Source organism: Tetrao urogallus, assembly GCF_951394365.1.
Source record: "Tetrao urogallus genome assembly, chromosome: 1".
NCBI classification, from domain to species: domain Eukaryota; kingdom Metazoa; phylum Chordata; class Aves; order Galliformes; family Phasianidae; genus Tetrao; species Tetrao urogallus.
This window is the reverse complement of record NC_136813.1, coordinates 6,807,908-6,826,265: the sequence shown is the minus strand read 5'-3', so window position 1 is coordinate 6,826,265 and position 18,358 is coordinate 6,807,908. Positions and strand designations below refer to the sequence as shown.

Genomic DNA, 18,358 nt, shown 5'->3' with positions numbered 1-18,358 from the left:
CTTTACAGTGAGGTGACGGAGCACTGGAACAGGCTGCCCAGGGAGGTGGTGGAGTCTCCTTCTCTGGAGATGTTCAAGACCTGCCTGGATGCCTACCTGTGCGACCTGGTGTAGGGAACCTGCTTTGGCAGGGGGGTTGGACACGATGATCTCTGGAGGTCCCTTCCAACCCTATAGTTCTGTGATTCTGTGCCCAGGGAGGTTGTGCAGTCTCCTTCTCTGGAGATATTCAAGACCCGCCTGGACACAAGTAGGTACTTGTGTGACCCGGTGTATGGAACCTGCTTTGGCAGAAGGGTTGGACTCGATGATCTCTGGAGGTCCCTTCCAACCCCTGCGGTTCTTTGATTCTGTGATTTCATTTCTCGAAGACAAACTAAAAGCGAATTGTTTGGGAACAATTCTGATTTCAGAACACCCTTCTGAACTTCAGAATAGGCACCTGCCTGAAATGATGGTGAATTTCCATAGTCTGTTTACAATATGGCTGGAGTGAGACTGGAGACACAGCCAGCACTGTGTCTCCAGCTACAGCTACAGATCTGTCAGAAGACATATGCAATTATTGTCCATTGTTATTGCATTAGTTACTTGTGGCTTTTTTTAATGCAGCAGAGATACTAAATGTCAATGTTTTAAAAAGTCTGCATAGTAGTAACAGATTTGGAACTCATGCCAATGACTGGTAACAATATCAGTAAAAAATATTAGCACAACAGCTCCTTATCATGCAAAGCATCTCTTCTCCCTTCTCACTAGGTTTCATCTATGACTGTAATTTCTATTTTGGAAGTTGTAAGTCAGAAAAAGACAGCTTACTGCACACTATATAATTAGGAATGGAAAAATCCCTGCAGCCTTTAAACTGCTAGAAGAAAATATATTTAGAACCTTGAATATGTTCCTATTCACACAATTTCAATAGAGGATACATCAGCATTTGCTTTTTTCCTTTATCTCTTTTAAAAAATACATTTTAAAGGTCTTAAGCTCAGCTGTAGGACTTCACTCCAGGCAAAACTTTGGCTAAAAAGCAGTTTATCTGTTGTTTAAGATAGTTTGGATCATTTCTGTGTTCTATCCTAGTTCTGAGAACTTTCTTGAATGAGGATGGTGCTCTCCTCCAGTTAACCCTTTTCCACCACAATGAGCAGATTCTTCTATCCTTTTAGGCAGTGTGACTTTATTATGAGGTATCTATTTCTTTGGAGGTGCTTATATACACCTCTTCATTAAAAATACCTACCAAGGTAATATCTAGAATCCAGGAGAGTCTGAACCCAAAGACTATTCATGTTATATCAAAATGGTATAGTGAAATCCAAAGTAGGGTGAGCCACGCCAGCACATACACTGACAGCAGTAGATTTAGCATGGAAAGCCATCTGAAACAATATTTACCATATATCTACAGCCAATTATAATGGGTAAAATGCCACATTATGCCACTCTGGAACTCAGAGTTCATTTAGAGGTAGCTTGAGCTCCTGCACAATCGAACTGATTTCAAGAGAGGGCCCATTAATGGCTACTAGGAGAAATAAGATTAGGAAAAAGACAACTGTAGATCCACAACTCAAAAACCTCTCTTACAGATTAAAATCAGAGACCTTGGTCCTTGAGTGTAAGATGGCTGCATGACTGGCTAGCTGGCCTGACCTCTGGCCAAACCTCACCAACCACATCCCTCCAAGGGACAGGAATCCACCCAGTCCTTTGCCCAATGGGAACACTGCTGCCCCTTGACGATCATGCTTCAGGGGAGATCAGAACTAAGGTGTGTGAGTTAAGGTGCTTCCATGGCTGCAAAGATAAAAGCCACATGAAGCCATAAACCAGGCCAGAGGTCCACTGGGCCTGCTGTTTCTTTAAAAAAAATGGTATAGGAAAAGCCTAACACAGTATTTACCCAGAACACATTTTCAGATGCTGATGACTTGGCGTTTCCTGAATCACTCTTTTAAATTTAAAAGCCTGGGATAGGTTCCACAAATCCATTTAATTGTTTTCAAAACCCACCTACATTTAACATCCAGTTAAATAAACAAATATCTTTATTTGCTGTCCTCAAATCCTGTCATTAGAACAGAGAGCAAACATTCATCCCTAGTCATTCTCAATACTCTGTTTCTCTCCTGCGATTAGGAAATGGGACATAATCTCTTGCCTTTGATAACTCATTTTTCATTATAGGAAGAAAGGCCCTGGTAGACAAACTTTTCAAACCAAAAGCATGCAGCTGATCTAACGATCACAGTGCTTACCATGAGTGATAAAATTTTGGAGATGGACACCCTTCCCCTTCATCCTTCTATTTAACTGAATTCCTCTCAGATCACAGAATCACAGAATCACAGAATTGTAGGGGTTGGAAGGGACCTCCAGAGATCATCGTGTCCAACCCCCCTGCCAAAGCAGGTTCCCTACACCAGGTCGCACAGGTAGGCATCCAGGCAGGTCTTGAACATCTCCAGAGAAGGAGACTCCACTACCTCCCTGGGCAGCCTGTTCCAGTGCTCCGTCACCTCACTGTAAAGAAGTTCTTGCGCATGTTTGTGCAGAACTTCCTATGCTGGACTTTCTGGCCGTTTCCCCTTGTCCTGTCTCCGCTCACCACTGAAAAGAGTCCAGCCTCGCCATTCTGCCCCCCACACCTTAGATATTTACAGATTTAGGTACAGCTGAACTCTGAAAAAAATGCAGTTCATGTCAAAGCTGTTTTTACTATGCTTAGTTTCTTGACAGACACAACATTGTTTTACACTAAAAAAAAATTCCAGTCAAGCTAAAACAAGTCTTTTCAGTCTAATATTCTTGGAATTATAATAAATAAATAAATAAATAAAACTAAATAAAATAAATTGGAATTATAATAAATAAATAAATAAATAAAATTAAATAAAAGAAAAGGTTAGATGATAGCTAGGGAAACAAAAATCAAAACCATCTGCTGCCTCATTATCCACAATCGCCTCCTAGAAAAATGATTCCACCACTGAAGCTACTCCACTTTGTATAATGTATTGCTCTCCTTAAATTGCAGACAAAATCTCCCTTTATATACAAAAGTATCCTCAACACAAGACTAAAAATAATTTTTGCCTCTTTTTTTGACTTTAGATGTATTACAGAAATTGTATCAACACCTGAATCTAATGTAGATTACCCTGATCTTTCCTCATGATATCCAGAGGGAAGACTCCGGCTCACCATCTGTACCTGACTCTCTAAACAGCACACTCACTGCAAAACTTTTCTGACTCAGCTTATATTTCTTGTCTTTCAGGAAGCAAAACAATTTTGGAAGGAAAGAATAAAAGCACATCTTGTTCATTGTGCCTCCAGTTTATTGATCTGATAACTTCTCTGAAAGCTGTGGGCTCATATTCTACAGAGAGAGAAGGATGGAGAATGCACGTTTCCCTTCAGAGGTGAGCTGAAACTGATCTAACCACTGCTTTTGTGAATGAAGGCAGCTTTGACTTATTCTTTTCCCTTTGTCACTGAAAGAAATCTGGACCTCCTTCTGTATCAAGAAGTGTTTGCTCAACTGTAGTATAATATGCTGAAGTCTTTTCAGACCAGAAGATAGCAATATTTTATGAGGTTAGGCAGCCAATCCCCCGGTTAAGAAATGCTTGCAGAGACACTACACTTAAAGAGCAGCTTATTTGATCAATTACAAGTCAAGTAAATAAACGGTTGAATAAATGTATGATTTAAACAATTCCCCGCAACTGAAAACTCTAAAAAAGTCTTCTACTGCCTAATGCACTAAGGGTTTATATTTTAAATCTCTCATTTCCAAAATAAATTTGGTAAGCAGTTAACCTGAGTCAATTCTTAGCCATAACAGTGAATGTGTTTGTAAAATTTTAAAATTGAAACTGCAGAACATTAATTTGACCTTATTATAATTATTCAAAGCTGTACAAAAGCTGAAGCTTCGTGAAACTGTATGCTTACTGCATTGTACTGACTTAGGAGTATTTGAAAGCTATTCATGACCATGTGGAACATGGCTAACAATATCCAGGAGCTAAAAAATGACAGATTCCACAATAACTCTGAATATCACTGTCTACATCTTCATCTTCATTTTAGGGAAAAAAATTACTGCCACAGTTTCTCATATGTCTGCTCCAAAGTTGAATTAAGCAAACAACAACACTGTAAAAACTGTCATTCTTTATTTGTCTGATGAAATCTAGAGGTGTTTGGGATGCTTAAAACTAATGTGGAGTGAGAAGAGAAAAAAAAACCACTTGGTTATGCCTCCTTTGCACACGCTTAAAGAATGGGAAGTAGTCATTAGCTAAAAGCAACTCATCTTGCAGGGTGTAGCTATAGAGTTGAGAGGGAGGAGTAGCTAGCACTCATTCAATTTACGCACACACAGAGTCAAGCATAAATTTTTTTGAAAAGTCAAGTCTAAACACACATATAATAGGAGAACCTCTCTATTTTTCTTCCTTCATCACAAATATCCTGAAGGCAGGATCAGAGCTTGTTACTATATGATGCACTTAGAAATACAGATGTTCTAATTCATTTATCGTGAAACGATTTTCTGCATCAAACTTCCAAGTACCGGTTGGTTAGCATAACTCAAAGCAAATTAATTCTCATTTGCTAGGTTAACTACATCCGCAGTAATTCTGTACAGAGTTTATGATCTTTTACTTCACATATTGTTCTTTTAAGACATTTCCTATAGATTCTCTTTCCCCCAGAATATGCAAGATTCACTTGAAGCAGAGTTAGTGATCATGATCCACAAACATATGCCTGGGTAAAACTGCTGTGCTGGGGATGAATTCTTCCTTTCCCCAGACACACCAGAATAAAAGATGAAAAACAACATATTTCCACCCATAAAAGACCGTTTTTTACTTATCAGACCTGAAATTCCTGCCTTCAGTTCCTTAAAACCAAGTACAGAGTTACTGAACACAATAGATCTGAAGGAGTGGAGAGCAGACACACGAGTTAGATGATTGAGGTCAGCAGCTCTGCCAAAGGTAGTTAGCAACCGCTGGCCTGGTGAGTAATTGATCAGCCGCTGGGCCAGATGAGCCCATGTCGTTATTTAAACGTTTGATTTTGATTGCAATCTCATGACAGGGAGAAGACAGCTTAATGTAGGCAAGGAGGGCAGGACGGGGAGGGGGAGCAGAGGATGGGCAGGAGGATTCCCCACAACAGGCTCTCAAAGTTCAGCCTGATTTTCTTTATTAACCTCTTCCACAAGACATATATGCAGCAAGTACTTTTCTCACATTCATTCCTCAAAAATGACAATAAGAATTAAGTTATTCCCCCCACCCTTTTCATCTCTTAAATCCTTGGGATCCTTGGGATCCTTAGCTCTTACCACATTTTGCCATTCCTCCGTCCGTTCTCTAACTCCCCAGTTATCCTCAGTCTCTCTGCCTCTGGTGCGATGCTCTCCTTCTGAAACCACTGCCAAGAGTAGACAAGCACTGAAGCTCTGAGGGCGCCCAGGCTCTGTCAGCACTTGGATCCGGCAGCTGGCACAGACAGCAGCCTCTGATGGTGGCCAGAAGGAAAACTTCTGCTCACAGACTGAATATTTGTGTCTGTCTCCAAGCCAGAGGCCAAAGTGGGACAGCGGAGAGGCAACGAAGTAGAAAAAGGAGGCGTAGGCAGCTGTGGGACGTTGTAAGAGGGAGGTGTTGGGATAAAGAAATGGGAAAGGAAAACAAAGCCCTGTAAAGCCTGAGATGAATGAAGGAGGCACCAGGAAGCCGCAGAGCTCCTCCCAGCTGCAGGCTGCTCTGCAGGTCGTGGAAGGTGCCCCAGGGCAGTCTCCATAGGTGTGGAGGAGGCAGGGATATCTGCCAGCCCTCACTTACCCTCTGAGCCCTCCAGTTTGGCTGGCTCTGGTGCCATGGGGGGGTTCTGAGACCCAGAGCCTCCAGTGATGCCCCGGTGAGCACGGAAGGCTGAGGTGCTGCCTTGGGCCCTAGGTACGCTTCGGCTGCTGAATACACCAAATGCTTGCTTGCTCCTCACCCGTGGTTAAAATCCTCCCACCTGACACTAGTGCTGTTTGAAGCATATTCAGGTTTGTGCAGGAAAACCAGTTACAACAGATAACCCACGAGGCAATTCCACGCTCAGTATTTTTACAGGCACTTTTCATCTTTGGCGCTCAAAGTGCTTTGCAAATATGGACTCGTTTCAGCTTCACAACAAGCCCTGTGAGGCAAAGATAATGATCACTGTACCTATTTTACAAATGGGGAAACTTCAGCACAAAAGAAGAAAAGTGTTACCACAGATCAGGTGGAGCAAGTTGAGAGGAAAACTACGCGGTCCTGCACTAACAAGTAGAAAACACTCCCTTCCGCTCTGGTTTGATTAAGAAGAGCTCTTCCAAACAAAGGTGTAGCATTAAAAAAATGAAAGAGGGAAAAACATGTCGTTCAAGTTCTGTAAGAAACTTCAGCAGCTTCAGAACGTTTGGTGCCATTAGGCTCTGCACTTAGAGTACATGAAAAAAAAAGTCCTGCTTTTTGCAATGATGTAACTCAGAGTAACATGCAGAAGTGTGCAATGCAAACAACACACCCAAAGTACTCCTGCATCTTGCGAGGTTTATACTAAAACTTACATGCAAGTTTTGGGGACATAAATTTAAAATCCCGGCTCAAATTTCTGTAGTAAGAGTGGAGTGAGGAATGTGTCAGCAGAGATCAGGAATGGGCAGGAAACAGAGTTTGGCTGGAGACTGAAAGTCCAAATGTTTATCCAAACAGCAGCCGAGAGTTTTGACAGTGCATGAAATAACAGACTCTCTGTCTCACCATGCATTAGGATTTCTCGTTTGGGATGTCAGAAGCAAAAAGTCAACCAAGATTTTTCTCCAAAGTTTTAGAATCAAACCTTTGCTGTTTATAAGGAACTTTTTTTTTTTTTTTTTTTAAAAAAAAAAGAACGTTAGTTCTCTTTTCATCCCAGTTCTCTTTTCATCCCAAATCTTATTTTCAGATTCAGTGGGAATTGAGAGAGATGAAAAATTCGGCACAACCCTGGAGGGTTACACCTGCTAACCATAGGAACAGATGTGAAATATTTTTTCCTTGACTAATGCTACACTCCATAGAGAGCTAACGATTTCTAAGGTGCATAACCACAGAAGTCTTCTTACACCGGATGAATTATCACCGAGCTATTTAAATTCGTAACTGCAGCAGCAGTGCAAACATGTCGATGAACTAATCACTTGGACTTGGCTGCACAGTGCTGTTCTGCTGCTGCAGCACTCTGGGGCTATTGACATTTCTGCTGGGATGGCTCCTAAAGAGTCCCATTGACCAGTTCAGTACCACTGCATGAAAAAAACCTTGTGCAAAGAGCTTTTTAAAACTAAAGTCCTAATATTGTGCTACTTTGCTTTTTGTCATTCACAAGCAGTGGTTTCAGTGAGTGGGAGACAGTTCAGAAATTTACTTGGGCAGAAATTAATCCTGTGGATTAAAAATAGAAGTAAAAACAAACAAAACATAAAAAAAAAAAAAAAAAACCCACAAAAAAACTTCAGGAATGTCCATCATTATAGTCTATATAGAGGCCATTAAAATTCATCAGTTTCAAAGCCGGCATGACAGATAAAAGCAATGGCTTTTCTCTCCATTAAATTTTATTTCATTTACCTAGAAATTTATCTGTCAAAACATCATTTCCCATTTCTTCCAGTATAAGAGATTCTTTTAGCAGGCTATCAAATTATTTTCAAAGTAGAAAAAGCAGAACAATCAAATTCACAGACATAAGGGGGGTCTGCAGTACCAAATAAGGAATGCTAACTTCATGCAGAGAAAAAGAAGAAAAAAGATTCAGCAAAAGAAATGTGAAGTGGCGAAAGCAGCTGAAGAGAGAATTTAATGGCAACATATTCCATTGGTGAACAAAAATGTAGGTTGATAGTTAAAAATGTGGGTCATGGTATCCAGTGATCAATTAAAAAAAAAAAAAAACACATAAAAATTCAGTTGTTTTGTGACTTGCCTTTTCTTCATGCAGGGTTCCTGTGATAATTCTACCTATTTTATATCACAGTAACTCAAAAAGCCATATGCACAGGTACACAGACAAACACTGTTAATAAGATCAAACTTCCTAACACAAACCAGGACAGAATGAGCAGTCAATAATTTGTGATGTAATTTATGACTGGAAAGCAAGCATGTTTTACTTAATGGGGTGAATGTCTCTTTATTAACTTACTACTAAATTACGTACTGAACTAATAGCATTGACAGAGGCCTGTAAACAGTACAGATTTGAATCAGTGTTTTGTGGCAGTACAGTAATTATAATAACATCCTGAACAAGCTTTATGCCTTTTCAAGGCACACAGACCTGGTACTGATAAGCTTAATACAAGATCTAAAGTTAACAAACAGGAATTTAAGCAGTGAATCACAGAGCAGACAGACTTCTGTTTTGATACAAAGATGATGAAATACAGCCAGTTTCCCTGAGCCGGATTAGAGACATGGCACGTTTCTCCCTTTCTTCTTTCTTTTCAGTTTCTCAGGCAAACTGCATATAATAGCTATACCAGTGTGCTTCTTAATTCTAATTGTAAAGCTTTGAGTGAACAGTATGAACTTGTAGTGTTTCCTCCCTGGTTCATCTTTAGTGAGACACAGAAATACTAAAAAGGAAAAAACAGTCTGATTAGAATGCAATCTTTGCCTTTCAATTCATTTTTCTCAGTGTTATTTTTGTGAACACGATATCCATGAGAAATCTTATCTTCAGAGTTCCTCTCTCTTACTATATAGGTCTAGGTGAATTTATAATCCTTTGACACATCACAGTGGGTTAGTTGATAACTGAAGAGAATATAAATCTAATTTGTTCAAAACGTTTGCTGGTAGGCATTTAACAAAAGCCCGTAAGGCACAGAAATAGGAGAGAGGGAATCACTATTCTATTCCAAGCTTTCTGCCTGATTTACTAGATAACTGAGGGCAAGTTATTTAGACTCTTGTCTCCTCCAATTAGCATGTGTGTTATTTTCCTTTTCCAACACCGGATCACTTTGAGAGCAGGGGAGAAACTTCACTGCGGCTGACTATTATGATGCTGGTAGAACAAGGCAGCATGCCTTAAAAATGCTGCATTTACATAACCCTAAAGTTGCTGACAACCAGTAAAGTAATACCAGGAAAGATGCATTTGCAAAGGAAAGACAAATATTGCACACCTTTAATAGTTTTTAAGCTATAAAATTTTGATGGCTGGGGCACATGTGCTGATTCTAATTAACCTGCCAATGATAACTGGCAGTAGATGCATTTTGCTCTGTGTGGTTCAGTAAGTTCTCCTTACAAATAATCACACTACCAAGAAAATAAGGTTGATAGGTTCACAAGTGGAAAGAGACTTGAAACCAGTTTCCTAGAAGAAAGAATGAATGAAATAGCTACAGGTCCAGGCAGCTTACCAGGGCAATGTGCCTTCAGGCACAACCACTTTCTTCCTTTTGACTCACTTTTCACATCAGCCCTCTTTCCTACTGAGTGCAGCTCAAGCTCAAGTACCAAAATAAACCTTGGACATTAACCATTTAAATTCAAAGCTGTCAGTCCTGTAAATAAACAGGAATTGTTTATTTATGGAAGGAATGCTCACATTCCTGTAAATAAACTCTTTGGTATAAGTCACATACACGGTAACAATCAGATTTTTGAATCACAGGTGGGATTCCTAGGACTACAGAATTGTTACAGATGCTGTTAGAAACATGGCTTATTGCATTTCTTGGTGGATATACTGTACATCACTGAGCTGATGATCCTATTGGGTGGCCCTTGCTGATATGTACACTTAACTATCATGTATATCAGTGAAGACAGCCCCAGGATACCTAGGCTTATTGGCAAAGGTCAATGATACATACACTTCCAGGTGTTTCTTAAAACATGACAGGATTTTTTCCTTGCTAACATCAGAGGAGATGATTCTAGGAGAATCGTGTAAAATAAAATCTCACCATCGAAAACCTTTCAAGCTTGTTTATATGATAAAATCATAGAATCATTAAGTCTGGAAAGACCTCAAAGATCTTCTATTCCAACCATTAGCCATCCCAATCACGGCCACTATAGAAGTAGCTGTCTTGCATTCCATATTGAAAATTTTCTTGAAGTCACAATGAGGTTTTTGAACAACTTCTGCCCTTTCATTATGTAAAATTCTGAAAGAGCAATATTATCTAACGGTGTAACCGGATAGCTTGCATTTGACTGTGGGAAAGATAGGTTAATGCAAATTCCCATGTACTATAAAATTTTATAAGAGCTCAAGGAAAACTGAGACAGGAAATAAAATCCTATGAGTACTGAGGAGCATACAGTTACCAAGAAGAAATTCAAATTACGCAGTATAATAATTCTTACCGTGTGATATTCAGCTAAAAAATTGAAATTTTCTTACTACTATCTGTAAAACTCACAGAATTAAGTCAATCCATTTCCCTAATGGCAGGTTTCTGAAACATATTTTGAGATGCTTGACATTTTCTTTGAACTAAAAAAAAATGTTATACTGATCCAATTATAAATAATTGCGTCTGGATATTCCTTACTAACAAAAGAGGAGTTTGATGTAAAGAAACTCTGTTTTCAAAAAAGAAGAGCAAAAAGTGCCACACCAAAATATATAGTTAGCAATTATTTTTATTACTGGAGTTAAATTTAAATTATAACATTTTACTTCAAAATGTCAAAAAGAAATACTGTATCCTGAGATTATTAGTAAAGTCTCAGTAATAAGATAAACTTCTACTGCAAAATACAAAGCTTCCCAGTTTTAATCCTAATATGGATTAATGAATTGCATTAGTACATCTTTTATGAATTTAGAAGGTCTTCTTAAGACTTTTACAACACAGTAATTACCAAATAATCATGAGTTAAATTTACAGTAGTTAATTAGCATAGCAATGAATCACAATATACTTGATTTCATATAAGGATAGTAAGAAAAATAAATGCAGTGATGCGTGTCTTCTTAATAGCTTAAACTAGAAAAGCTTTCAAAAGTAATTAAAAACTCTATTAAAAGATCTTTTCTTTTTTTTCTTTTGCAAAAGATTCTTTCTTGTTTGTAGTAAGGTTTAGCACATTGTATGTGCTTCATCATGTCAAATTTGATTTCCAAATACTACTGTTTTAGACATTCACTTTAGGAAAAGATGAATCACGACATAGAAATGACTAAGTTTGTCTTCACTGACTGTTAGGGGATTCCAAGATGACCATCTTAGAGGTAGATTGCTGCACTTTAGTCAAAAAGTTAGATGAAATTATTTGTCTTCCTTTTCTCTACAGTCTTATTTAGATCGTAAGCTCTTCAGGCTCTGCCAAACACCTTGACTCCTCATCATTATATTAGTAAAAATAACATTATTTTCAAAAAAGAAATATTCACAACTTGCTCTAAAACTGATCAATGCCTCATACTTTTATCTTTGAATTAGGAAAAGGACAAGGCTTTTGCAAAAATGTTGTTATTACCATCTGGTCATATTTTGTGAATTTTCGGCCATCTGCTTTTGGCAAAGGTTCCCATAGCTTGGGTTGCAGTGCTGAGATCATAAAAGCTTCAGAATTGTATCCCAAGTCTATCCAGTTAAATTGCCTTTTTGGAGCATCAGCAGGCTTCACAACTGACAGATGAATGTCAGTGTCTATGATAGTCAGAACCCTTTCTGTATTAAATCAATAAGAAAGGGAAGAATCAGCAATTCTGTGGTATCTCTTGTTTTAAGAGAAGTGCTACAGTGCACTTGAGAACCACAAATTCCAAGTGACCTCCAAGGATCCTCACCTTCTGGAGGTGACTCAAAAGAAAGAACATAGTAATAGTCATATCTGTCATATTTGCACAGATGGAAAAATAAAATTAAAATAATAATTTGGAAATGCAGATTAAGCATACCTCACCAGCACAGTCAAGCAATAGGGAGCAAATAACTCTACAAATAGCTATAGCTATTTAGAAATGTCTCTGTAGTTTGAGAACTGTTGGTTGTCTTAGTAAGTAACAACAGTACATAGTTCTTCAGTTTAGAACATATAATGATCAAGACTTTCTTGCCGCTAATGTCTTTTTCCTCTTCCTTTGGATCTCTTGTACTAATTGAAATGATTGGTACAAAGCTGGAGGTAGAACCAACACACATCCCTTTATACAGGTTTTAACTAAACTTACTCAATTGCTTTACACTACTTAAAACAGTTTTCCTATCTTTGCAGGAAGGAAACCTGTCGTATCATTTAGTCCCTCTGGCTCCATGAAAGACAGTTCACATTTGACTCCTAGAGGACAGTCTGTAATAGTGCTGTATTCTGTTTCTAAATATCTGTAGGGAGTTAACTTTTACCTGAGTCTTCCATCCTCTGCTGCAGCTCCTCCTGGTATAATCTTAGTAATGAATATCCCAGGATCATCCCCAATGTGTGGGTTATCTGTTCCTCCAGCAATACTGAACCCCAGACCAGAATTTCCCTGAAAAAAAGTAAAGAGAATACATCACCAAATGCGAGATTTCTACAGAACTTATTTGCGGCGGATGAGCTAAGTATCCTATTTCGTTTAAAGAAAGCATTTTATTTGGCATCATCATACTTTCAGGTGGATGACTAAGCCAGAATAAATTGTCAGTTAAAGAGCGGAGGCTGAAAAAATAAAGAAGTCCCAGAGTTAATGGCAGAGATAATGGATGCTCCTACAGAAACGGGATTTGACCTAAATTTCTTTTCAAACAGTCACATAAATTAGCCTCTGAACTCCAATATGAATTTATCTAAGTCAATGAGAGCTAGAGGTTAAAAACACCTCAGAGCTCTAAAAAGACTTTTAAAAGGCCCTTCTTTTATAAACAGAAACAGTGAGTAATATTTTGCTCTGAAGAATTTTAGTACTTTTTTTTTTGGTAGAAAATAGATAAATAGATCATTGTTCAGATTCACATGCATTTATAAAACAAAAAGAAACAACAACAACAACAAAAACAAATACCAAACAAGAACAACCAACCAAAACAAAACAAAACAGTGTTTCTTCTACTCTATTGATTTGCGACAAGGGAATGTTTGAAATATTCATTTTGAAGGTCTACTCAATAATTCTATGTACTGCTACCACCACTTATGAAATATAATGAGACATAAATAGGCATACATGCATATACATACACTTGCACATGCAGTCACTGTTTATCACATAATTTTAACCAGCAATTCTAGCCCATTTTTGGTAATATATATTTATTATTACACTTTTTCTATGTAAATTAATATTGATAAGATATTATATATTATACATATATTGATAAGATACTTTCTTTTGTGATATAATAGTAAATTCAGCGCAATATTGCACCATTTTAGCTTTCATCATGTGAATGCCTTTTTACAGTTATGTATGTAGGTTATCATAGTGTTACAATATTACTGATATTGCATAATTTTCACTGCAGTGGATGAAATATGTTCAGGACACTAAAAGTTTGCTGCTGCTGCTATTATTTTTTCCCCATTATTTCATTCAGCATCTCGGATAGTTGAAGATATTTTTCTTCACTGCTGTTACTAGGACACGTATCTGGTTCAGTCCTAATGAGAACAATAGCTAATAAAAGTAGCACCTCTCTTGCAAGAGGCAAACAAAGTAAGGAAAAGTAGCAACAACAGCTCTTATTTCTGTCTTTTGAAACTCTACTTCAATTAGAAGCTCAGGCCTGTGTGCAAAATCTCACATGTTGCCTGTATGCAAGTGTATCAAATTCTCAATTCTGTTATCAGTATTCTGCATTCACAAGCAATGCAGTTCTCATGACTCAAGAGACGTCCATGCAATGTGCAGCTCTGTTATCAGCATATAATTATGAAGACATTTGCAGAACTGAACTAATTTACAATGCAAGAAGAAGGATTTAGAACTGCACATATCTTAATGTTGCTCAGATAGCTAAATGAAGAACAGAACACTGTATAATTATACCTATATATGAATACATAACGTTATGTACATATTTTCTGTAGAGTTAATAAACATCTCCAGGCCAGCATTACAAATCTATAATTTAATATCACTTTTCATCATTAGGATCATCTCAGACTCAGTTTCTTTTCCCAGTATTTTAAAAACTACCTAATTATACCGTGCACTCAATACCAGTTTGCACTCTAAAAATATGATAAGAATATTTTCCTGTAAGTTCTTGTATTATTAATGGGGATAATCTTCCAATACATAAGAATGAAAAAATGCATACATATAAAAAATTCAGGAAACCTGGAATAAAAACCTTAAAACAATGCTAAAAAAAAATCAAGGACAACTTTCTGGAAGGTTTATGAGAATAAATAATAAAGAAAGAAAACATTAAATTAAAATTGTAGATTTTGTTTTTAAATCCAAGGAGGTTTTTAAAGTATACAAGAACCTATTATTCTGAAAAGAGGTAGGTTTCCAAATCCCTGTATCAGGGGAAATAGGACAGCGAGGAGAAACGTGGACATAATTTTTAGTTGAATAGGGAATACATACAGTTACATCATAATTAAAGAGAGTGTCTGAAGAGCTTTAAAAACAATCAAAGCTTGCCTGTTATGTGGGATGTGCTTAGCTGGTACAGGTCTTCACTTCAAGTTCATTAGAATTCTTAGCAGCAAATACCTTCTGAAAAAGTTTCACACTTTCTCTGCACTTTCTACCTCCTACTATACTCTTTGCCATTACTTTTTAGAGGGAAAACATGCAGCAGTACTGAATGTAAGCAGGGATGTGGTAAAACTGCTACAGACTTCTCAGGAGAATCAGTGGTAGCCCTTGACATTCATCCACAAATATGCATCTGCTATATTGCAATACTATTCTGATTCTGCCCCTTAGGAATAACTTTTTAAAAGAGGAGGGCAGCACTTCTCACTGGCATTATGTATCCAGAAAATTTCAAGCAATTATTCAGGCTGCAGTCCTTGACTTGATCAACAGGATATACAGGCTCTCACACAGTAGTTGGCTCAGCACCTAGGTATATTGCTGCAAGGCTTTTCTGCACCAGAATGTGAGTTGCTAAAGTTAAGAGCAGTTACGCTTTTGGGCTTCTTTCATTATAGCTCTTAAAGGGTCTGTACTGGTTCCATAGACAAATCTTCTTTCTTTGCACTTCAGATTGTGGTCAACAAGGCTAGGAACATGGTGGCCATCACTCCCAGGTAATTGGCTTTCTAAGTGCCTTGGTTGAAAAATATCGTAATGTGAACATTATGGTTAAAATCTTTCATACTTCAGTTCTGAGTAGCAATACTGATATTCAGGTCCCTTCCTTCCCCTCATTACCCTGTCTTCTTAGTGAACAGCTTCATCAGCATATGTTTGTTATATTAGAAACTCATTGTAGTTAATGAGCTGTAACTCCAAGTATCAATTGAGTCTACTAGAATGACAGTTTCTGAATCTTTCTGCAAGGCTTATCTTCTACCCCTTACTTTTCCATCAACTCTGTCTCCATCCCAGATTTTTTTTTTCTTTTTTCTTTATCTTCACAACTTCCAAGCCTTTTATTCATGTATCTCCATCTCCCAGCCATTTTGTGTTTACCTTTGAAAATATCTGCAGTCATTCAGCCCCAAAAAGCTGAACCGTCACTTAGCCAGAGCATTTTCCACAGTGATACATTCATGCTTTCTCTCATGGTGACTCTCATAGTTGGGAGTGGTTCCCCATAAATATCTGTCATGTTAACTCAGTGTTCTCCTTCTGCTCCAAGCATTACTTCTCCTGAATGCTTACAAAGCAAGTTAACAATGAGCTCAAAGGCTCATTGATGATGCAGATGAATGGTTTAATAGTAACTAACAGCATCCGATACAGAAGAAAGAGGTATAAATCAATGGAAGTCTTTCTCGTGAGTGATATTCCACTGGAATTCCTTCACTTAGATTCACATTTAACCCTCAATGTGCTTGCCTGCTTTTTTCATAATTCTTTGATAGAGGAGTTTTACCCCCAAACACCATAACTTATGTAGACACCAAAAACATCTGACAAAGTCTCAAGCAGATATACTAACTTCAGTGACACTGCTCATACATCATCATTCATAAATACATTTTTCCAGATCATTTTATGCTCAATTCTCACTTGACATAAATATTCCCATCCTTTTGTTCAAATTTCCAATTACTACTACTATAAAAACCTCATGTAATTAGCTTCTGACTATACTGGAAAGACTTGCAAAAATTACTCAGCAATAGATTTTTTTGTTTGTTTTTGTATTTTTGTAGATATTTTTTTTAATTTTCAGTTTAATTTCTCACTAACTTGCAAATCTGTGTCAGTCTCAGCCTTGCAAAAGGTGGAACAAAGTCCGACATGTCCATTTTGGCTCAAATCAATAATACTGCCTTAGTTTCTTGGCTTTTCACTCAGTTCAGCTTTCCTTCTTAAACAGAGAAACATTGATAAAACAACCTAATCAAAATAATCTCTCCCAGCCCAGCCCCAGAGGCCTCTTTCTTGTTCTCATCTGAAGGGAAAATCAATTCTTCTTAGGGTTTCCTACACAAGCCTGCTTTATTTATGCCTTTCTCATTCTGGGCTTTCCACCTCCACAAGGATCACTCAAGCTCAGCCTGAGAAAGAAAAAAGCTTGTCCACTATTCTCCTGATCCTGGAGAGGCAGACTGCCTCTGACAGAGGCACAGCATCACTTCAGACTTATGCTGTACCTCCTGCCAACGATGAAAAGCGACACTTACGGTCAGAATGAAATGATGGATGATTCACACGCCAGGGAAAAAAAAACACAAAACTTGCAAGTTCTGGCCAGTTTGAATCTCTTCCCTCAAGACTTGTTAAACTGCCAACATAAAGATCACAAAAATAAAATGAGAATCCCGAGCAGGTAATGGTTTTGGATAGCCGTTAGACCCATCTTTCTTCTTACTTAGCCTTCATCTTGAGCTCCTCTCCTTAGATACACCACTGTGAGCAGCCATATAGCTGGCTGCATCTTTATAGTTTGCAGCATTTCAATTTCATCACAGAGTAATCCTTAAACGTGCTTCACACTCACTTAGAGTTCAAATAGACTTAGGTCAACATTAAGAACGTTGTGAAGTTCTTTTCCCATGGCATTACAGCTCTCCATGGATGACAGCTTTCCATGTGCTTCTGCACATGAACTCCTTCATCTGTCTCATTTTTTTCTTTTTCCTGCCTTTCACCTTACAGCAGAGTTTGATCACAGAATATATAAAGCCATTTGATCTTTAACAAAATTGCAGAAGAATATACACCCAAGACACAGAAGTTAAATGAGAAGTGTACAAAAACAGGGTTGTTTCCCATATAAGGGTCAAGTATTCTGTACTGTACAGTACTCAACTGGCATACCACAATTGTATAGAAGTTGTTTTCCATCCTTTTTTTTTTTTTTTAATTTTTTAATTATAATCAGTAAGATGACACGATTTTTGACACTATCTTAAGAGACTCTTTTTGAATGACTTAATTACTTAATTGCTCTTGAAACAATTTCTGGTAATGTTCTGAAGTGACATGATTTTGAAGCACGTTTTAAGTTAGAAAAATAACAGAGTCGAGGTGCACAGAATTTCCTTAATTATTGCTGCAACCTCATCCTATAATGACAACATAACAAGAAGCCTGTTTCATTGAGTTCAATATAGAACAAGGTACTGCATTACCCTGAATGGTTTCCAGAGGCTGAGAGACGTTTCACATTGTAAGATATTCCTGCATACTCTATACCTGAAATGATTGTTATGTTTGCATTATTGTTATTGTTATTGTTTTTAGTTAAAGGGAGTTTAACTAAGGGAGTTATTTTGCTTAGGGAAAATTTAAGGGAGTCATTTTGCTTAGCTATTGATAGAATCAGAGAATTATTAAGGTTGGAAAAGACTAATATGGTCCAGTCCAACCATCAACCCGTCTCCACTGTGCCCACTAACCCATGTCCCTCAGTGCCTCATCTCCATGGTTTTTGAATGCCTGCAAGGATAGTGACTCCACAATCCACCTGGAGAGCCTGTTCTGATGCATTACAACACTTTCTGAGAGGAAATTTTTCCTGATATCCAACCTGAACCTCCCCTGACACAAATTAAACCATTCCCTCTCATCCTACTGGGAGAAGAGGCAAACCCCTCACTACAACCTCCTTTTAGGCACTGGTGGAGAGGAATAAGGTGTCCCCTGAGCTTCTCCCTCTGCAGACTGAACAATCCCAGTTCCTCAGCCACTCTCTGTAAGATTTGTGCTCCAAACATTTCAGAGC

General features: G+C 37.9%; 1 protein-coding gene across 5 annotated transcripts in view; it reads right to left on the bottom strand.

Annotated features, from left to right (window-relative positions):
• The window catches only part of DLG2 (discs large MAGUK scaffold protein 2), a gene marked incomplete at both ends in the record, with an annotated part of 740,481 nt that overhangs the window by 323,899 nt on the left and 398,224 nt on the right, over positions 1-18,358 (bottom strand). For all 5 annotated transcript variants that reach the window (XM_079537732.1, XM_079537733.1, XM_079537734.1 and 2 more), the window contains one exon: positions 12,425-12,549. In XM_079537732.1, coding sequence (XP_079393858.1) covers positions 12,425-12,549 — 125 coding nt within the window. The remainder of the gene's footprint in view (positions 1-12,424; positions 12,550-18,358) is intronic.